The sequence below is a fragment of the Simochromis diagramma genome, unplaced genomic scaffold (assembly GCF_900408965.1).
Source record: "Simochromis diagramma unplaced genomic scaffold, fSimDia1.1 OVJJ01000753.1, whole genome shotgun sequence".
Lineage (NCBI taxonomy): Eukaryota > Metazoa > Chordata > Actinopteri > Cichliformes > Cichlidae > Simochromis > Simochromis diagramma.
This window is the reverse complement of record NW_024387523.1, coordinates 16597572-16620156: the sequence shown is the minus strand read 5'-3', so window position 1 is coordinate 16620156 and position 22585 is coordinate 16597572. Positions and strand designations below refer to the sequence as shown.

At 41.0% G+C, this 22585-nt stretch overlaps 1 protein-coding gene across 2 annotated transcripts in view; it reads left to right on the top strand.

Moving 5' to 3' along the window:
* The window catches only part of csmd2 (CUB and Sushi multiple domains 2), a 261451-nt gene extending 239208 nt beyond the window's left edge, over positions 1–22243 (top strand). For both annotated transcript variants that reach the window (XM_040021190.1, XM_040021191.1), the window contains exons 59-72: positions 255–431; positions 3474–3653; positions 3797–3970; positions 4106–4279; positions 5662–5735; positions 6278–6389; positions 6616–6795; positions 8169–8234; positions 9170–9331; positions 10892–11004; positions 11654–11741; positions 16228–16360; positions 17107–17284; positions 17775–22243. In XM_040021190.1, coding sequence (XP_039877124.1) covers positions 255–431; positions 3474–3653; positions 3797–3970; positions 4106–4279; positions 5662–5735; positions 6278–6389; positions 6616–6795; positions 8169–8234; positions 9170–9331; positions 10892–11004; positions 11654–11741; positions 16228–16360; positions 17107–17266 — 1793 coding nt within the window. In that variant the 3' untranslated portion in view covers positions 17267–17284; positions 17775–22243. The remainder of the gene's footprint in view (positions 1–254; positions 432–3473; positions 3654–3796; positions 3971–4105; positions 4280–5661; positions 5736–6277; positions 6390–6615; positions 6796–8168; positions 8235–9169; positions 9332–10891; positions 11005–11653; positions 11742–16227; positions 16361–17106; positions 17285–17774) is intronic.
* The last annotated feature ends 342 nt before the right edge of the window (positions 22244–22585 follow it).

Below are 22585 nucleotides of genomic sequence, written 5' to 3'. Positions count from 1 at the left end.
AGGTTAAATAGAAAATAAATGAGTGAAATGAAGGAATTAAAAAAAGATTTAAATAATTTCTCATGTATAATTCAGACTTTTGTCTCTGATCTTTTTAAAATAATCAATTAAGTTAAATTAAATTCCACACCAAAGACCTAATGCTCTTTCACATCTCTTCTATTTTCCTAGTGCTGGTTATCGGTAAATGAATATGACTTATTTTAATGGTTTCTCTCTCTTTTCTCTGTTTTTTTTCTCTCTTTTATTTGCAGTGGTTTCTTGTGGAAATCCAGGAACTCCACGGAATGCCCAGATCCTCATTCACGATGGCCTGACTTTTTCCAGATCCATCACTTACGCTTGCAGGGAGGGCTACTACTCTACTGGACTCCTGACCCGGCACTGCACTGTTAACGGGACTTGGACCGGCAACATGCCTGAGTGCTCAGGTAATTAACAGCTCCCACAAAAGAACTTCCCAGGACTGTCAGATTATCAATAGTTAAATGATAATAGTTTCATTTTCTGTGCTTGATTTTGTTTCCACGAAGGCTTTGCTTTTAGAGAAGGGAAATGTAAAATTTAGTTATTTAATGCTCCACAAGAATTGTAAGAGAACACGTGAGTCACAATAATTGCTTCTAGTGGCCTTTGTTTTAGTGGTGGATCGCTCATGTGGTTCACTGGCTCAGCTGGAGGAAATTGGTACGATTCATGGTCCATTTCAAGGGCCTGACTGACAGCCCTTTGTCATCATGTCTCACAAAAGACGTGTGGCTGCTGTACAGAACCAAGAGACCCCAGCAAATAGAGGTCACTAAGAGAACCAGTTTCTTCTGAATGGAGGGGATAAAGCCCTAAGCAGCACCATTATGGATTTCAGAACTACGTAATTCATAGAAGTGAATGTGGTACGTGTTGAAGCTCTTTGGAAGGGCACCTGGAGGCAGAGAGGGAGGCACATGTGAGGCGAAGCAATTCTGGCTGAATGATTTCTATTGATTTGAAGGAAAAACTCTATGTCAAGGCCATGCTTGACAAAGATGGCTACTGGAACGGGAAGATGTGGCAATGACACTGGATTTTGTAGATGAAATTTATACTTGCATCGTTATTATATTATGGAAGAGGGGAATGATCTCAGTGCGCGTCAGTTCTGCGTGTGTTGTTAAAGAGATGACAGTCCTGGAAAGGTATTGTGGTTCCAGGTAGAATCTTGCCAGCCAGGCTTTGCCGGGAAAAGAGGAGCCACTCCACTTCCAAGAGGACCAGCTCCCTCACCCTGTATTGAATATTGCTGAAACATGCATGTACACATTTTGCAGTGTCTTTTTGTCCCAAGGCATCTAAGCTCAAGTTGTCATATGGCCTGGATTTTCCTTCTTTGATATTTACAGCAGAGCTGAGCAGCAAGGCTGCTGAGTCACACTGTGGAATTCTCTCTGTTGTTACTCAATCATGCTGTTTTCCCTGCAGGATGTAAAAAGTGCAATAAAGGAGAAATGTGGTTCATTTTGGAACTATAGGGAGCGACCACAGACGGATACTCAACACAAGATTTTGTGTTTGCATCCTAAAAACTCAAAATAGGAAACAAACTACAAGAAGAGTGCTATAATAGTTGCATAGCTCTCGTGTGCCATAAACCCGGTGTTATCTAAAAGAGGTTGTTTATAAGTTAACAGAGGGTTAATGGTCCATTCAGTAACATCAGAAATTTTCAGTTTGTGTTTTACACAAAGTTTGGGGGTAAACTACTTGGATCAAGTGCCTATAGCACCTCATTAATTATAAGCCTTGGTCTGTTGTCACTCTAAATATACAGGGAGTGCAGAATTATTAGGCAAGTTGTATTTTTGAGGAATAATTTTATTATTGAACAACAACCATGTTCTCAATGAACCCAAAAAACTCATTAATATCAAAGCTGAATGTTTTTGGAAGTAGTTTTTAGTTTGTTTTTAGTTTTAGCCATTTTAGGGGGATATCTGTGTGTGCAGGTGACTATTACTGTGCATAATTATTAGGCAACTTAACAAAAAACAAATATATACCCATTTCAATTATTCATTTTTACCAGTGAAACCAATATAACATCTCCACATTCACAAATATACATTTCTGACATTCAAAAACAAAACAAAAACAAATCAGCGACCAATATAGCCACCTTTCTTTGCAAGGACACTCAAAAGCCTGCCATCCATGGATTCTGTCAGTGTTTTGATCTGTTCACCATCAACATTGCGTGCAGCAGCAACCACAGCCTCCCAGACACTGTTCAGAGAGGTGTACTGTTTTCCCTCCTTGTAAATCTCACATTTGATGATGGACCACAGGTTCTCAATGGGGTTCAGATCAGGTGAACAAGGAGGCCATGTCATTAGTTTCTTCTTTTATACCCTTTCTTGCCAGCCACGCTGTGGAGTACTTGGACGCGTGTGATGGAGCATTGTCCTGCATGAAAATCATGTTTTTCTTGAAGGATACAGACTTCTTCCTGTACCACTGCTTGAAGAAGGTGTCTTCCAGAAACTGGCAGTAGGACTGGGAGTTGAGCTTGACTCCATCCTCAACCCGAAAAGGCCCCACAAGCTCATCTTTGATGATACCAGCCCAAACCAGTACTCCACCTCCACCTTGTTGGCGTCTGAGTCGGACTGGAGCTCTCTGCCCTTTACCAATCCAGCCACGGGCCCATCCATCTGGCCCATCAAGACTCACTCTCATTTCATCAGTCCATAAAACCTTAGAAAAACCAGTCTTGAGATATTTCTTGGCCCAGTCTTGACGTTTCAGCTTGTGTGTCTTGTTCAGTGGTGGTCGTCTTTCAGCCTTTCTTACCTTGGCCATGTCTCTGAGTATTGCACACCTTGTGCTTTTGGGCACTCCAGTGATGTTGCAGCTCTGAAATATGGCCAAACTGGTGGCAAGTGGTATCTTGGCAGCTGCACGCTTGACTTTTCTCAGTTCATGGGCAGTTATTTTGCGCCTTGGTTTTTCCACACGCTTCTTGCGACCCTGTTGACTATTTTGAATGAAACGCTCGATTGTTCGATGATCACGCTTCAGAAGCTTTGCAATTTTGAGACTGCTGCATCCCTCTGCAAGATATCTCACTATTTTTGACTTTTCTGAGCCTGTCAAGTCCTTCTTTTGACCCATTTTGCCAAAGGAAAGGACGTTGCCTAATAATTATGCACACCTGATATAGGGTGTTGATGTCATTAGACCACACCCCTTCTCATTACAGAGATGCACATCACCTAATATGCTTAATTGGTAGTAGACTTTCCAGCCTATACAGCTTGGAGTGAGACAACATGCATGAAGAGGATGATGTGGACAAAATACTCATTTGCCTAATAATTCTGCACTCCCTGTACATTTATTAACTTGTTTGTGTTTGCTCTTTTTACTGCAAATAATCAAATTATCAAATATCTCAGACAATGCTGAATCTATTTTTTAGTACCTTTATGTTTTTCCAGTTATCAACTGCGGCGATCCCGGAGTGCCAGCTAACGGGGTGAGATTTGGGAGTGATTTCACCTACAACCACACAGTCACGTTCCAGTGCTCCCCTGGTTTCACCATGGATGCCGATCGGGCCTCCTCTCTCATCTGCACCAAGACCCGCACCTGGAATGGCACCAAACCTCTCTGTAAAGGTAGAGTTGTATACGTTGACCTGATTGTATTTTTGGGTTACAGAATGATTAGCCTTTTTTTTGCCTCTATCAGTTTTTGCATTAAAACACTGAAACCGACAGAAAACATAAAAGTCCTCTAATGCACCCTTGTTTCCTTGCAGCAATTGTATGTGGTCCACCACCCACCATCCCTAATGGACAGGTTGTTGGGACAGACTTCACCTGGGGCTCCAGCATAAGCTACTCCTGCAACCAAGGTTACCAGCTGTCCCTACCCACTGTGTTAACATGCCAAGGCAACGGCAACTGGAGTGGAGAGAAACCACAGTGCTTCCGTAAGTGGCATGTCATGATTTGTCTCTGACATTGTTTTACCCACGTATAGTGTAGTGTGTGTCCTCAGAAGAATATCTATTTAAAATGAAAAACGTGCAGTCGGTCACATCATCTCTCTGCTTCCATCTTTACAGCTGTTTTTTGTGGAGACCCGGGAATGCCAACACAGGGGAGAAGGGAGGACAGCGGTTTCACCTATCTCTCCTCCGTCTCCTTCTTCTGCGACCCGCCACTCGTCCTGGTCGGCTCATCGCGGAGATACTGCCAGTATGATGGCACCTGGAGTGGCACGCAGCCGTCTTGCATAGGTAAGCATGATTGTTTATGATTTGAGCCTATTGGGTATGTCCATAATCCTAAAACAGCACAGAAATCAGTGCCTCTATATAACAATATAAAAATAAGCTTGAACCTGACAGAAGCTTCTCTTTGGCTGGTCTGATTACTGCTTTCTGCTCACTTTTTAGTTCCGGTTGCTATTTTCCGCCAAGAAGTAAAACGGGAAACAGGCAAAACCATTAGACCTAGCTAAATAGCTGCTTAACTCCACGAGTCAGAATTAACTTGTGGAGTTATTTAAAGCCAGTACAAGAATTTATTGAATCATTTTCCAAGCAAGTACGGACTCAGTTAAATCTTTTTTCACCATAACGAAATTGCTGTAGTTGTGACAGCACCAGGGTCCTTATTGATAGAATTTACAACATTTCTTATTGAATTTGATTTATTTCACTAATTGATGCAAACTCTATCCTTGCGATGGTGTGCAGTGCTAAAGCCATGAGGGGGTTGTTGTTAAAGGCACTCAGAAAGTCAGGAACAGATTAAAGATTAAATAAATAAAATAAATGTTTCCAGTCCTGGGGGTTGTTGTGGTGTTTGGATACTTTAAAATATGCACACATGCAAACCTTTGACCCTGCTGCTGGTAAACAGGAATTTATTAAAGCCGCAGTCAATTTCTGGACTTTGTTTAACCAGATGTGTCATGTTGGAAAGATTAAACTAAGATTTATTGAGATTCAGTCAATAAAAAATATGAATGTTACTTACTGTGTGTTACTGTATGGCTACTGCTTTATTCTGCCTCTCGCAAAACCTTGGTTCACAGCAGAGTCTTCCTTTTTGCGGCTTTGTTCACCGTACAGAAAACAAGATGTCTTCACAAAAAACTGTTTAAAATCTCTTTGAAACCTCGTACAAAAGTTCCGTTCATTCCTTGTCTTTATCTCTTTATTCTTTAAACTATAACTATACTATAGCTTATCTTATTTCCATAAGCTAAAATAAAGTTGTTTGAGAATGTTTATGTTCTTGTGAACAGAAAAGTAAAATGACACACACATTGAAAAACAGTTGATTAACATTAAGTAATGGGCTTCATTCCTTCAGTAATATTCTCCATTAAGTAACTATAAAGTGTTACTGTTATTATTCATTTCAGCTGACATAAACTCACAAAGCCACCTAAATACAATAAAATGTTTCCTCTGCAAGCTGTACTACTACCGCCATCAGTAATAACGGCACTATGTGATGCATGAGAATCTGAAACTTTTGCACAGTACTGTATGTTTAGAGGACCTTCTGTATTGCGGGAATAGTTAGTATAGTTATCAAAGCATTTTTGTGTGTGTGTGTGTGTGTGTATGTGTGTTTGTATGTGTGTGTGTGTGGGGGCGTATTTCAGATCCCAGTCACACTACCTGTGGAGATTCTGGCACGCCTCTCTTTGGAAATCAGAACAACAGCCAGGGCTACCAGGTGAGAATATGTGGTCACTCCAGAAATTGATTTCCATATATTAAAAATGTGATGAAACCCCCAAAATGTGTTTTTTCTTTTACCTTAATGCCGTTCGTATTGTACACTTCCCTCCTTTAATACTTATTTTGCAGGAGCAAACAGGAAGCATGACTTAATGGCTACTGCAATATTGATGCTACAGCACCGCTCAGCCCACATCTGTCTTTCTTCTGATACCATATTGAGAATGTTTTCTTTGTCTGTACTCATTTGTTATTTTCTGTACAGAGTTGAGTGACAAGGGCCCAGATGGCTTAGGGAAATGATGAAATAAATAAGCAATACAATAAATGGCAGCTGAATCCCCTACAGCTGCTTTATTTTCGTTGTTCCGGTTTTGGGTGTACTCCGAGCGACACGCTGTAATGCGCTGTTAATGTGATTAGTAACCCGACAACGGCAAGTGTAATAGCAAAGTTGCAGCTCCACTTCAGTAAAAACTGAGGTGTTATTTGGATTTTTATTCTTTTTTTTTATTTTTTATGCATTTTCATTTACAGATCGGCAGTACGGTGTTCTTCAGCTGCAGAAAGGGCTACTTACTGCAGGGCTCGATTTCTCGCACCTGCCTGCCAAACCTCACTTGGAGTGGCTTTCAACCTGAGTGCATTGGTAAGAACACAATCTAATAACAAGCTGAGGCCAATATCTCCCACATAACTTCTGTCTTAACCCCTTGTCACGTTTTCTCTTCTGCTGTATAAACTTTTCCTTTATTTCTTGACTATCTCTCATCTGATTCCTGAACTCGCTCATCTTTTCATCCTTTTTTTGTCCCCTTTCTTTACTATTTTTTTTTCTTTTTTGGTCTCTTTAATCCTCCTCCCTCTCTCTGCAGCCCACCACTGCAGCCAGCCAGAGCTGCCAGCCCAGTCTGATGTGAGAGCCATTGAACTGCCATCCCTGGGCTACACACTGATCTATACGTGTCAGCCCGGCTTCTACTTGGCCGGAGGATCAGAGCACAGGACGTGCAGGTCCGACGGTAGCTGGTCAGGGAAACCGCCTCTGTGTGCAGGTATAAACATTGTTACATTCGATCCATGAGGGAACGCGAAGACGTGCTCGACACTCAAAAAGCTCATGCACCTGCTTTGCTGTTTTTTCTGATGCTAAATTTCACTAACATGGCTAAACAATGTCAACACTGTCAGACTAAAAATGTGTGCACATGGCCATCCACTTTCAACATTTACATAGCTACGTGTATTAGACACTTAAAACACCCTGTATTTATCATGCACGACTCCATAATGTGTATTTATAAGGATTATTGAGGCAGATAAAGAATTTGGGAAAACCGCAGATTCAGCTAATCCTGATGAATTGCTTTGTTAACGCTCGCTTATTCTCAGACACATGCCAGGGTAGGGTGGCCCATCCATCACGCAATTAGACTGCATGGAATTACCTACAGAAGCACGCACAAACGCGTAAGCTTCGTATCATTAGCAAGGGTGCAAAACTTGATTAGGCCAATGCTTCCCATTGATTAGGTTAGCAGAAGTAGCTCTTATAAATGGTGAAGTAGTGTTAAAAAGGTCTAGCAGACAAATAGACTGCCATTAAGATACCCTCATTGACTTAAATACATATGGAGGGGCAAAAAAAGAGTAATCGACATACGATTATGTAGTGTAGAGAAATGCTAATAGCTGAAAGAGAAAGCTGCACTAGAGTTGGGGATATCCACGTGATAGATTCCATGTCGGGGCTTCTGCTGAAATATATAGGCTGATGGGTGTTTTTAAGGCCATGCCATTAAGTGTGAAGGCAAAAAAGAGAGAGCCTTAGCACATACAGGATATTAACAGCGCCTGTGGGTGAAGTGATGGAAGGGCAGCTCAAAAGACTGGCAGCTAATAAAGTACAAGGCAGTAGGAGTGTGTGTGTGATGTGCATGTTTCCTTGTGTCTGTATGCTTTTATCCGAGGTGATTTTTTTTGTCCTCATAAACTACCATCAGTATACCTGTCTTTGTTTGCGGTTGCGAGTAAAGCCCTCTCCGCTCTGTTTACCTGCGTGGGTGTATGTTTACTACTGTGATGTATTCCCGCGGCCCCCTGTGAGCAGTAAGGCATTATTAAAGCGCTTCCGCTGAAGCTGTGAAACCGTGTCTCTCACGCCGCAGGGATACTTGAGCTGCTTTTTGACACATGACTCAAGTCCTATCACAGGCAGCCCTCACTCTGGCCACCACAGGGGTTATTAGGCGTACACAGGAAGTGCTGATGGTGACATCCTTCTACTGCAATTACCTTCGAGCTGTTGTGGTGAAAGTAGAAATGAGATCTTCTTTTGTCACTTCTTGAGGCCCACACTGTACCTGTTTACAGGATACTCAGGTTTATTGGTTTCTTCTGTTAATATTGTGTGTTGTGCTCTCTTTAGCTGATATTCGCCCAAGTGGTAGGGGCCCGGTGGTGCCAGTGCAGGAGCCGTCCTCCAAGCACCCAGGTAAGAAAGGCACTCCTGGGATGTAAGATTACCATACTTAAACTCCTAAATGTGCTCAAATAAAGTCTATAACAAAAAAAAATGTCAGTGTGAAACCTTGTTATCTACAATACGTACCTGATTTCAGTGATTAGTTCTACCTTTAAGCTGATTTCGTAGTCTGACGTTTTCTGCTAAATTGTGCAGGAACTGCGAATCGTGTCCTGAACTGTCATGGGAAATCTGTCTGTACATTCCAAACATTTGTTTATTGAACCTTCTGATGAATTCTTTAAAAGACAGAATTTAAATATCAATTTGCAATATTTTTGCTACATCCAGGATTTTTGTGCAAATTATTGTTTAGTACTCAGAGAGCGCAAATCTCCCTGAAGTTCGATGTATAGCTCTCTCAATATGATATATTACCCGATATGGTTTCTTGAATTTTTTTTTCAAGCTTTGACCTTGGGTGCTAACAGTAAAGGTCAAGGTCAAACGCCAGCCTAGGTACTCATGTTCACCAAGGCCTAGCAAATTGTTGTGTAGTCCATCCATTACAAATTGTGGGTAATATAGCTATTTAACAGATTTTCACATGTGGTGTAAACTTAACCTTGACTTGATTTTCACCAAAATTAAATCAGCTTGAGTTCTTATTGGTATCTACCGTCACACATTCAAAAATAACATGAAAACTGTGGACTCAAGGCTGCTGACAAACAGAGAGACAGTCAAACACAGAAACGGAAGCAATTACAATACTTCCTCGCTATGGGGGCACAAAAAACATACGAGGGTTTAGGGTTAAAAAAATCAAACTGAAGATCTAGAGGTCTCAAAAACTCATGTATCAAATATCAAAGACTTGTAATCACAAGGTTAATTTTGCAGAAACCCCCCTCTGCAAAATAAAACACCTTATTTTTACTATTCATTCTTCCTTTGTCTTTCAGTTCCTGTTGGTGTGTTTGCTAAGAACTCCCTCTGGAGGGGATCCTACGAGTACCTCGGGAAGAAGCAACCAGCTATGTTGAGCATCACTGCCTTTGAACCCTTTAGCAACCGGGTTAATGGGACACTCATCGACCACAGTGGAGTAGAACTTAAACTGGCAGGTGAGTACAACAGTAACTCAAGATCTTCAAAAGAAAAACATCACTCATAAAAACAGTCTGTGTGGGTCAATTCTTCTAAATTGCTTCTCATATCAGAGATCCGACTGAGTTTGCTTTCATCCAAATTTCAAGTGAGTTCAAGAAGCAAGAAATCAGTGTGGTCTCTGCTTGAATTGGATTATTGCTGCTGTAACAGAGCAGCAGACATTTTATATTATTCTCAGTGGTATAATCACTGCACAGCTGCAATCATCATCAAATTTCATCAGTAGCAGCCTGGACACTTCACTCCTGTAGCTGGTAGTATTTATATATAGTATTCACATATTTTCAATAGACAAACTGAGCAACAAACTATAAATTTCCCTTTTTTAACTAGCTTTCAAAATGTTTAAGATTGTTTTTATGAATTTTATCTTTTAATAGATCCATCATTTAAATGGGAAGTCTGATGAGATTTTTCCTCTGCCTAGGCAAAGCTTTCGCATTTCCAGAACTCGGTTTTGTCCCTAAACGATTAAAAACCCATCAGTAAGACCTGCTGTAGCACCGGCTGACAGATATCTTTATTATAGAGGTGTTATATTGAGTTGACTTCACATACACTGTAGGTTTTTATGGGGTTTATTGACAGTGACAAAAAAAGTTGGTTATTGTCGGCCATAATCTTTCATTACAAATTGCCTCGCTTGGAAGGGGAATGAAAGTGAAATGGGAACGCTGTTTAATAAAACTTAAGCAACTGTGTGTTACTATGCGAGTTATTGTATGAATCACAGCAGCGAGCAGCAACGATTGGGCTCTCGCACCTTCAGTTTCTGTTTTTTTGTGTTTTGTTTAATGGCACGTCTATCGCTGCATGTCATGTGTAGAACACACAATATAAATACAGAGAAAATTAAAGATTCATTATAGCCAGTAGACTGCGCTTCGTGCCTCGAGGCTGGAAACCGTCTCAAAATTTAATAATGTATTTTTACCTGCAGTAATTCTTGGCAAAACAGTGCCATAGCCAGTCAGTTTATCAAAAGTGCAAAAGTTTCACTAAGGTCTTAAGACAAAATATGTTAATTTTAAATGGCTCTCAAGGAAGAAGAGTACAAGGTCTGATTTGTTTTTTTTTAAAAAAGGAGATTGGACTGTTGCTGCTCCAGGATTTTCTTTTGCACGCCTTTGATGTTTCACGCGGCCTGCTTGCGGCCTGCCACATGCTGGTGAAACTTCTGACGTGCACGTGTCTATTGTGCCTCCTCAAAAATGCATTTTAGTGAGAGGGGAACATGAAAGTAGAATACTGAAACATTTTCAAGAGGGCGCCACCTTGCACCCGTTTCCTAAAAGCCTAAAATTAGATTCATTTATTAGACAGTGTTGGTGACTTGCCATTATCCATAAGAGTTCCATTTTCCCACGGGGGATTCACAAGGTAACGACAGGTGGACAGAAACAGAAGAAAGAGTCGACATGAACTCAACAAGAGGCCGGCTCAGAGCAAATGTCACGTCTTTTTATCAAACGAGTGTCTGTTTTTCCGAAATGACTGCAACCCCTTTTCTGCAGGTACATATAAGAGAGAGGATGCTCAGCTGGTGCTGCAGGTTCATCAGATCAGAGGCCCTGTGGAGATCTTTGTCAACAAGTTCAAAATGGACAACTGGTCCCTAGATGGACGTGTAAGTGCAAGGGTCTGGTCCAGAACAACACCTCTTGTTGTACTTGAAAAGATTTTACACAACATACACACACGCATCTACATTGTGAACTATGTCGAGCACACTAACCTTGTCACTCTAGGGAGATGGAGGGCCCACCTAGAGTTTTCTCTTTAATTAAAATGTCAGTTAAATCATTGCCTGGTAATCAGGACTCCACAGACCCACACCACCCCCTTTCACTCTTCTCTCCCATATTATCCTCCGACCTCAGGCACCACTAATACACTCTCTCCCAATTAATTAAAAAAAAGCAGGTCACAGTAAATGTGGTTATGTGGTGCTGTGTTTATTCAAACATGCGTATGTGTCATACGATGCACATCACATGAGTGTGCCCCGGTGCGAATCCTCTGTGTAATCCTCTTGGGTAACAAGCTCACATGTGTGCAGCGGGGCTGAGTGTGCGTATGTTTGTTCTCTGGATCAGAAAAAAAAAGAAAAAAACCCGTCACATTAAATGTCAGCCACGCGAGTGCCTCTCAGCTCCTTTTGACGTGATATTTCATTTTCTGCGTGCACCAGCTGCTGACACTTTGGTGATACGCTCCTTTGTGAAGCCGGGATGTGACACATTAAGCGTCTGTCTTCCAATCCTTTCTCTCCCCAGGTGTCCTACATCTCTTCTTCCAACTCCTACGTGTACCAGGGAGTTGTCACCGGAAAAGGCTTTGGCCAATTTGGTCTCCAGAGACTGGGTGAGTGAGTGGTCCACTCGGTCACAGAAAGCTGTGACCGAGTGGTCTCCTGGGAAGATTTTGTTTTTCTTTAGATTTCTATTCGAAAAAACTGTCACTTGAGATGTATGTAATGTCCTTAAGCTCTTACAGCATACGCTGTGGTGGGTTTCACTTATCTGTAAAGTGTAAATACTCTTTAGGATCATGTGTCTGTGAAGCTGGCAAGAGGCAAACACAAATGACATCCGTATACACAAACCATACACTCACATTCATAAACAGCTAAACAGAATGTTTCCTTTGACAGTTATTTGTTGACACCTGTAGTCTTTGCCAAGTAGCCTCATATCTGGCAGGTTTCATGTAGCAAATATTATCTGTTCATTGCTGTGCGTCATTCTGTAGTTCCTTCAGCAACTTCAGCTTTGCTGCCAGAGATGTAGAAGTGCTTTTCAAAGAGTTACAGCTGTCCACATACAAGGTGTGATCAGAAGGTTTTGGAAACAAGCCCATAAGATTAAAACATTGAATCAATTAAAACTGATTTAAAGTTAGTATCTGTCCTGAGTGCAGTCTGGATAGCCCCAAGAAAATCATACTGAGCAGGAGATCATCTACCTCCTTTTGCACTGTGAATAAGATTTTTCCACAGAATTCAAATTTTACTTTTAACCTGACCTGGCCTTCATGTGGATGATCATCCCTGGTGATGGGGGTCCATCTCAGCAGTTTTTTGCCAAAGGGTCCACAGTTTGTTTCTAAGCTCAAAGGCAAACCGTCAGTTGAAGAGTGACCAGGAGCATGCTGTTCGATTATTTTTCTTTTAGACATGGGGTTATGCACTGTAAATCTGTCCCCCAGGGTGAGACTGTTATTGTAGAGTTCTACTGAAACGCCCTGAGGCGTCTAGGGGGAGAGCGCTGAGTGGAAACGGCATCAAGTGTGTGCCAACCTGCCATCTCCAGCCAGCGCAGAGCACTTTGAAAACGCAGGAGGTTTTTGGCTACACGTACACAATCTTTGATCACCATCTGCCCCACAAGCCATATTTGCCTCCTGCAACATTGTCCACTCCTTGAAAATGAAACTGAAGGGTCGCTGTTTTGACAGACTGCCGCGCCTCACATAAGCACAAGTGCAAATGGACGGAACAAAACTTCCACTGACAGATCGAAACGTAGCAGTTGCGGTAAAAACAGCCGTGAAAGACATGAACAGAGCTTTAGATCTTCTCATGCACCCAAGAGCTGTTTAATCAAGCTGTAGATGAACTGTGCATTAGTATTTTTTAAGGCACATTTTTCACCACGCCTTGTATGCTGTCTCAAATTTGTGATATATTATGCAACTCATACATGCCTTATGTGTTAAAGGTACAGTGTGTAAAATTTCACCACTAGCTGTCAGCAGATTTCTTACTCAAGTGCAGAATCCTTGCTACAGGGGCCACTTATTAATCCCTAAGGAAATTGGGGATTAAGATCAAGGATTAGGGAAAAACAACTCTGGCCGCCCTTCATCTGTAGAGAGTATATAGTCGGTCAGTCCGCTGTTTACCTGTCAATATGTGCCCAAATCTATTTACCCTGGAGGAAGCTGTAAAACTGTGAAAGGAGTCCGATACAAGTCGATGAGTCAGTCAAGCTCACTTCTGGCGAGTTGTTGAGGACATCCTGAACTTTATTGTCAGTAAGGACTGCTGTTAGCTGACAGTAGTGAAAACTTCTTTGAAGTAGATCTAACATTGTTTAAGTCAATGCAGATAAACTCTCATACGATGTTAAAATGTAATCAAATGGTTTATCAGAGGGAAAGACGGATTTTTAGGACACTCAAGACTGAAACATTAGCTGGAATAATGCTAGTTTATAACAAGCTGTTGTTGTTATTTAGCCGTCTCGTTATCAGCTGTGTGGAGACAGGAGGGTCCCATGTATAATTTGCTAACAAAGATTAATTGCAACAACATGGGGTATAAAAAAGCATGTTTGCACATGTTTTCATCTGTTAGCACCCTGACTTTAGTTTACCAGATGAGGCATGACGTGAGGAAGAAATGAGGGACGAGAGAGAGAGAGCAGTGTTGGAGGAGGAGAAAGATATAATGAGAAAGAGATGATGAAAATATGCATTAACAAATTGGACAATGGGCTTGCTCATAGGGGGTCATATAATTGTTGGGTTTTTCGCTGTATCTATTAATGTGCGATCTACTGTGCAATATAAAGCACCTTGAGGCGACTGCTGTTGTGATTTGGCGCTATATAAATAAAATTGAATTGAATTGACAAGACCCGATTAAGCAATTTAATTCAGTTCAATTTTATTTATACAGCGCCAAATCACAACAACAGTCGCCTCAAGGCAATTTATATTGTAAGGGGTAGACCCTACAATAATACATACAGAGAAAAACCCAACAATCATTTGATCCCCTATGAGCAAGCACTTTAGCGACAGTGGGAAGCAAAAACTCCCTTTTAACAGGAAGAAACCTCCAGCAGAACCAGGCTCAGGGAGGGGCGGCCATCTGCCGTGACTGGTTGGGGTGAGAGAAGGAAGACGGGGTGGCAATGTCCTTCTTGTCCACTGTTTTCAAGATGTTTGGGCAACATCAGCTTGCACAAAAAGCACTTGCTCCTATGGATTTTGAAAGTATTATATCTAACTTTAGGAGAATGCATCAGTGTGTTGGAAGCCATTATGGCTCACTAATCAGTGTATATATTTATAAGTACAATATTATTTTTTCTGTTGAACAATATCCCTAAAATTACATACTGTACCTTTAAACCTGAAGTAACATTGCTTTTGTGTCAGATCCACCTGACATACAATGCTTCAATGCACCAATACATGGCTTTCTTTTATGTCAGAAATTAATGATGCATGTGTCATAAAAAAGAGAGTATATTTAAGGCCCTTTTTTAACTGTATTGCTGTACATTTATTCTTTAATTTTACATTATTCATCATATTAGTTCTGGTTTAAGAACTAATCCACAAAAAAATGGGAAAAGTTGGGGACGTGAATTTAAAGTTCCTATAACAGAAACCGTACATTGGGCTTAGTGTGATTTCTGAGTGGGTACCTTAAATTGCATAGTAATCTGATAATAACTTAAATGAAATATTACTTTTGTCCTAAGCTTCCATCAGCAGTCAGGGACGCTTGATTAAGCATTGTTAATTTCTCACGTACCCGTGATAGGTTTTGCCTCGCTCCGAGTCTCTTTAGCTCACGGTATTCATTAAAGGTCGCTGCGCTATACAGAGAAACGAGTAGAGGAAGAATGAATTGTGACATTGTTATGTTTAAAATAGATCCGTTGTCCTCCAGATTTTTTTTTTTTTTAATCTGCTCACATGATGTCATATCTCGTATTCACTTAAACAGTTAAATCGCAAATGCTGCTGCTGCTTTGGCTGCTTTCGTATTTGCAGAGACATATTTCAGAGGAATTTAGCAGCTTTTGAAAAGCAAAGCCCACGCTGGAGATGCTTCCATATTGGCTGCTAGACAAACTAAAGAAGCCAAAGTGTAGGTACAAAGACGGATCAGATACAAGCAGGAATTTGGAATTGAGCGCGAAGTTACGCCGAGGGTAACATAGATTAAGTGTGTGTGTGTGTGTACACGGTGAAAGTGGATGTGAAAATCTGCTGTAGTGACAAAGGTGTTTGAACAGCGGGTGCGGTCCACAGATACACACATGCACATCCTGCTACAACAAACTGATTGAGCAAACAGCTCTTAATTAATACCGAGGGTTAGGGCTTATACCAGGGTATTCATGTGTACGCAGGTTTAAGCGTTTATTTAAAAAAGAAAAAAAGCAGATGCGTGTGTGGGAGGTGGGCTAGACATCTTTGAAATAATCCAACTTAATTTGTCGACATTTTGCGTTTTGTTTTTAACTCGGCGGTGTAACCGCCAGTGCGGTCTGCCTGTGTTTGTGCATCTGTTTGTGTGCGGTGGGGGGTTGATTGGCAAACACCGCACAACCCGCTAATTTAAGTCCTTCCTGTTTGTCACTTGTCCTTTATTGGAGCTTTTTTGGCATTCCGTGGCAAACAGGTGGGCTGTCACTCCTCCGCTGTTGCTGTTACAGACACAAACCTCCATAAATTAGAGAATGAATCTGAAATGAGTTAATAGCTGTCGGGCTTTGATGTCAGTAATTAAGAGTCATTGTTAGGATAATGAAATTTGACATTCCCAGGGGGCGAAATGAAGCTAAAGTAAAGCAATAAACCAAGAAGAAGAAAAAAAGCCAGTTTATGCTGCTCGGGCTATTATTTATAAATGGAGTCTTCCTGGTAGCCTTCTTCAGTCATCACAAATTCTTTTATGACATTGTTATCCTATTTATTTCCACTAATGGACTGAGGAGGATAATATCACTTTTGTTTATTGGAACTTTTTTTTATGGGACTTAATTGTAGTCATACGCTGAAGTAATGCTCATGTAATGTCTCAACTTCTTGTCTGTCTCTCTTCCAGAGAGTTTAGATCCCAGCAGAGACCAACAAGGCTACAACTTTGCCTCCAACAGCAGTTCAGTGGCAGCAGCCATCCTAGTGCCTTTTATAGCCATGATCATTGCAGGCTTCGCTCTGTACCTCTACAAACACAGGTAAGGTTCGCTACAACTCCAAGCTGATCTTTATTATTTCACTATTCAAGGAGGAGTGTCCTTGAATAAGACCAGAAAAATGACAAACAACATTTTCTGATAGCTTATTTTATTTGTTGACAGTGCTGAAGAAATGCTTAGTGCGATTACATTTCAGGAAATGAAGCATCCAAGTGGCCGCATCCTATTCAAGTCATTCTCCCTATGTTTATAAAAGCAATATCATTGCATCAGTGATTAGGTTACCCATATTCTGCACGGATTTCTTTTCTTTTTTACTTCGTGAGCCTGCAAGAATATTGAGGTGCACATGCTTTATTGTTCAAAATACACAATACACTGCAGACACAGGGAACAGCAGAGGCATGAAGCAGACCAATATGACACAAGACAAGTGACAAGGGAAAGAAAACAACACATGCATATAAGAGAAGCTGACAGGGAATATGTTTACTTGAAGTTCTTTCCAAGTTGGTGAAGTTTGCTCTTGCTTGAGTATATGCATCCTCCTCCAAAATACATTAACTTCAACTTCACTTTTTTTAATCCACTAAAGGCATATGTTACCCTCAATATGAGAAAATCTGTGATAACAGGAAACCTTCCCTGTAGAGAAAATTTGCTTCGTAACCATGACACAGCAGATTGTGGATGCTCACAACATTAGGAACATCTGGTGCTAGGAGTGGATAAAGATTATTGTTCATCCACCCCCACCCACACCTCCTTTTGTTTTTGTTTTTTAGAAGAAGACCCAAAGTTCCCTTCAATGGTTACGTGGGCCATGAGAACACTAACGGGCGAGCCACGTTCGAGAACCCTATGTATGACCGCAACATCCAACCCACTGACATCATGGCCAATGAGACAGAGTTCACAGTCAGCACAGTGTGCACAGCTGTATAGCAACCGCTTCCTCTGAAGGTGAGTACCACACCACCGTTGGGTCACCCTGGCCGCACGATATAAAAATAACTTGGAACTTCAGGCATCCATGATTTCATATTTTTCTCTGAGAGTAGATAACGTGAGCCTGAGATAATCGCACATCTGAGGCGCCACAACTGTTGAAGCAAGACACAGTTTCTCCGAATGTAGTTTCAGACTCAACCTTTTACCTTCGTCCCTGAAGACTTTTCTATGAATAGAAAAAAAAACAAAATAAAAAATCCAAAATAAATCCAGTGTAGTTTGTTTATAAAAATAGAATGGTTATTTGGAATCACGGGAAAATGACATTAATGCATATATTTTCTCTGCTCTCTGTCATCTTTATCGTCTCCATTGTTTGTTTGTTTTTATCCTTTTCTTTTCAACCCACTTCTTTTGTTTCCTGGATTTGAATATATCTCTTTTCCCTCACCCTTCCCCACCATTTTCTACACACTCATCCTCTGTTACATCACCGATTCAGTCCGGGGACGAGAGGTGCACCACGTCCTCGCCTGCGTGCCAGCTGAGGACATCTATAGCTCCTTGAGCAGAGGGCAAGACAAAGATTATTTTATTTGCTGAAATACCTTCAAGAAACATCTCCAGCGGAAAAGGCGCTTACCTGCTGGCGATAAGAAAACAAACAGAAAGAAACCACGTGAAGACAACCATCTGAACACACGACAACAACAACGCGCTTTTCGTAACTTTACGTGGTTTCTTGATCATTCTCCATATTTTGAGGAAAAGCTTCCACCTTAAACTGCAGCCAGCGGGGAGTACGACTGGGAGCAAAGCTGTGATGACTTTTCTCACCGCCTAAACCCAAAGGGAATTTTACCTGTAAACTTTTAAGTCGAGAAATATACCTGTAGCTTACGGAGGCCTCTGTACAAGCGAACTGTAAGACGGGCAGCGCCGTATTGGCTTGTGCGTGAATCTGAGGGAGACAGTCTGGACTGTTTCGATTCATCTTTCTCGTTTTTTTTGTTTTTTCTTTCTCATTAGCTATTTTTATTGTGTTCGCTCTTATATGCTGCTCACCTTATTCTTTGAGTCGCTGGACGCCAGTTTTCTTCCCAGCTGTCCGCTCCTGAGGTTCTCGAAAAGTATCATCGGGGACCCCTCAGTTTCTGGCAGAGGATGAATTAACAATTCAGTGAGTTTTTGAAGGCCTTGCTGGAGACACACACACACAGACACACTCGACTTCATCTTTTTTTTTGTAGCAGGAATAAAATTCTGCTTGGCGAGGCAGCTGTGTCCAGTGTAGGGGTTCAAAGGTAGCTTGGGCTGCTGAAATTAAAAAAAAAAAAAGCACTTAGTGAGGTTGTAGTGAGAGTTGTACATGCGAGTGTGAGTGCGTATGTTCATGTGCACATCTTGTAGCTGCCCTCATCTGTTCTCACCCTAAAAATCCAACCAAACACGCAATGCTGTCTTATTTTATTTTTTTATTGCTTTAAGAAGTGAAAGTATCGAGTTTACGAGTTTAGGATTACGCCAACGCAGAGGCTCCGAAAACCAGTAAATTAAACGTCGACAATCTATAAATCCAGTCTCCATCATTTTTCTTTCTTTTCTTTTTGGTTGGTAGCGATCGATCAGATAGATCAAAGGGACCGAAGAGAGACAAATTCACTTCTCAAGCTAACACACTTGAATCAAAGGTTAAGCAAGGGGAAGTACTCTTGACATTTGCTCCAAAAACAGGCTTTTTTTTAACCATGCCGCCACCTCTGCTCTGAGGCCCTTGAGGAGAAGGGACCATGTCGCAACAAACCACAATGTAGCACAGCAAATCTGTATTTAGATTACACTATCTGCTTTTTTTCTTTTCTTTTTTAAAGTTTCTTTTAATCCCGGATCCAGCTTTGCTCGTTTCACTGGATTAAAAGGTGACACAAGTTGCAGCAGTAGCTCCGCTAAACTTTGGCCTTAGGAAAACAAAGATCAAAGTGAGGTCATGTTCTCGCTCTCTGGAAATGTTCAAATGAAGGCGCTGGGGTTTGAAGAATGGATGAAGCGAGAGATGCGTTCCCTCTGGATTGCATTCAGGTCTTTTTCATGCAAGCTCACTTCTGACAGCTCGCTCCCCTTTGGAAAAAGAAAAAAATTGCGTCGCTTTGTTTTGTCTTCGCCCTTCATAAAAATGTTGCAGAAGGCTTCCTCAGAGCTGTGACAGCAGGGGAGTCGCTGGCCTACTGATTACTCCCCATGCATTAAATTGGAAATGATAAATATGATTTTGGGAGGGGGTTGAAAAAAGTGTTTATGTCTCTGCTGCTAACGCTTCCCCATATCTATGGCAACTGGGGAGTGAGATGCAAAAAAAAAATTATATTGAAAATGCAACACAGGAGGAAACTGTCATCTAATATAACAGCGGGGCTCTACCTTGGCTGGTGAATGACACGTCTGATGAAAATACGAATGCTTTGTGACCCGTATTAAGTGTGTGTGTGTGTGTGTGTGTCTGTGTGTGTGACAGAGAGGAGGGGGGGGGATGTTTTCAAAAACACCCTGCTCCACTTCCTGCTCCCATACCTGTAAATGCTAACCTGCAGCTGCTAGGTGAGATGAATAGTGTGCGAATTTCACAGGAGCAAATTGGGCCATTACGTCTAATTTGCATTAATTTTAGCTTCATTATCAAACCCCATAAGAAAATTCATTTTTACATTCCCAATTTCAGGACACGCTCAGATCCCTTTCACTTCTTTAGTTCCTTTTTTGTGTGTGTGAGTGTGTTAGAAATCAAAAAAGGAAATTCATCTTATGGATTTTTGTTGCTGCGTTATTCTTATTATTATACATTTCTTTTTTTTAATGAAGTCTTTAAATTTGCCCGTTGTACATAATTTCCCTCAGAATTCCAGACCTTTTGAAACCAATCACCGTATTGTTTCTTCAATCAGTTTCGCTGTGGGTCGGTAATTGCTTTTACAATTTTATTACTTTTAAAGCTCGCGTTTATCTCGGCTGTACAGATAGAATATTGCCCCGTGCTTGCTCTGGTAGTGAATTGATGGGAGAGGAAACGATTGAATTACCCTGGATATTTCACAGGGAGAGGAGAAGTCGCTCGCCCATTATCTCAAAGGAGCTGCTACTCAGTTCCTATAGTTTTCTGTGGCTGTTGCACGTTGCATTTCATTTGTTTTTATTGTGAAATTGCTCCAAATATGTCAGCAAAGTGGACGGCTTCATTATTAAATCGCAGCTTCTGTTAAGGGCACTTTCAAGCGGTCTTTTCCCCAACTTACACAAAACGATCAAACAAACACGTGTAAATAAGGACGACGTGTTCACGAACCCCAGAGGAAGCAATTCCGTTTGCCTAGATTTAGACTATAAATCTGGATTAACATAATACAGAAGCAAACGCTCACACAAATATGATTGTTTTTACTAACAAGGGCTCATTCCCCACAAATTCAAGGATTAAAAAAAAAGGTTTTCAAGGGCCAAACACAATTTTCTTTTTTTCTTTTTTTCATGTTCGTACCTCCAGGAAGCACTTTATGTTAATTATAGTGCCTTGTTACCCCCTTATATCATAAATATGCTTTAGACGCAGTGTTCTTATTCCAGTATCTTTCCTAGGATTTTTTTTTTCTTTGGGAAGAAGGGTTTCCTCTTGTTATGTCAGATATTAGAAATGTAAGTCTTTTAGGGTTTTCGGTAAAGCCCTTATCCCTGCCTGAGTAACCCACACACACTGAAGAGTCCGCAGGCTTTGTAGATCTGTTTTTAATCTTTGATCTCACTGAAAATCTGAGCTTGTTAGGTTCATGCCAGAGTCACCATCAGTTTGTTTTTTTCCCCCCCAAACGAGCCGTGTGCTCAGTCGTACTGTATTTTGGTGTGCAAGGATTAATGGCCAGGACTTTATGTTGTTGGCTTCGTGCTCGGCTGGGTGTTTGCCCTCCGTTTGCTTTGCGAGTTTAAAAATAAACCAAAGAACGATTTAGAATTAGACACATAGTGATAAAAATTAAGATTTATTATTCTGTCACGTCTTGATGTTGCTTAATTTATTTCTGCTGTTGTTTTTTTTTTATGTCAAGCAAACCATTTTATGGATACATTTCCCTTAATGGTCAGTACATCTATAGAAGTATTTAACCTATCTAGTGTTAGCCCAGAAAGTTCTCAAAGAGAGTGAAGTCCAGTCATATGAAAGTAAAGATCGCAGAGCTCTCAATGAAGCCGTGCTCTAAGAGTCAGAATTAAGTCTTTCTTAATAGCAGCAGGCTACTTCCTGGTTCTCTTTGCATATTTTAAGACACAAACGGCGCTCATCTTCAGTTCATTTTCGTTATCAGCCGGTCACAGCTCTGGGTTCTGTCCTGCTCTCCCATCTCTTCTATAATGAAACACATCACAGCTATGGTCTTTGAGTTTCCTTCAAAAGTTCACAGAGTTTTCCTCGCAGTCAGGGACCCGACCAACGGCTCTCCCTTTCTTCGCGCAGCACAGGACAGCACTGCACATGTATTGAAAAACCGAGCGATCCATCAGTTATGCCGTGTGACACGTTCTGCATCAGCTATCATTTATAATCTCCCGTCTCTCACTGCCACCACATATTGATGGCCAGACAACAAATCTCAACTTCCCCGCTGTGTTTTACAGGCCCATTCCATGCAATTTGCCTTCACTATTCAGCCCATTTCAGCTCTTCTAGTGGACTAAAGCGTGGGGAGAGAGGGAAGGGATGTATTTTGAAAAGCTTTGAAGCTTAAATGAGTTTTATTCTTTCAATGTGAAATGCGAGCAGCGTGGTAGGGGGATCATTCGTGATCAGATCACTGGATTTATTGCTCAAAAACTACTGAATGTATTTCATTTCACTGAGTGCACCAGAATTTATCTATCTATACTGTGTTGAATATCTGTAATCCCACAACTTTTTCTCTGTTTGTGTGCAGTAATGGATAAAAAAAATATAAAAAAAAAACTGTCAGTATGTGTTATATTTGGACTGAAAACAGAATGTCCAATTTATCTAGAGTATAATATAGCAAAGTATTTACAAAGAGCTGCTTTTTTATTACCAGATATTTTTCTGTTAGTTTTTCCATGGCAACAAACTTATAAAGTCCCATATTTTCATTTTGTTTTCTTTCAACATGTTTTTTTTCAAGCCAGTTCTGTAAATCTCTCAACTAGTCTCTATGTGAGACTGAAAAACCCGCAATGCCCAAGCAGGTTCGACATGGCCATTAAAGGCCTCAACGAGAAAAAAAAAAAAAAAAAGACAAAACGGCGAAAGGCAAAGAGCCAGTG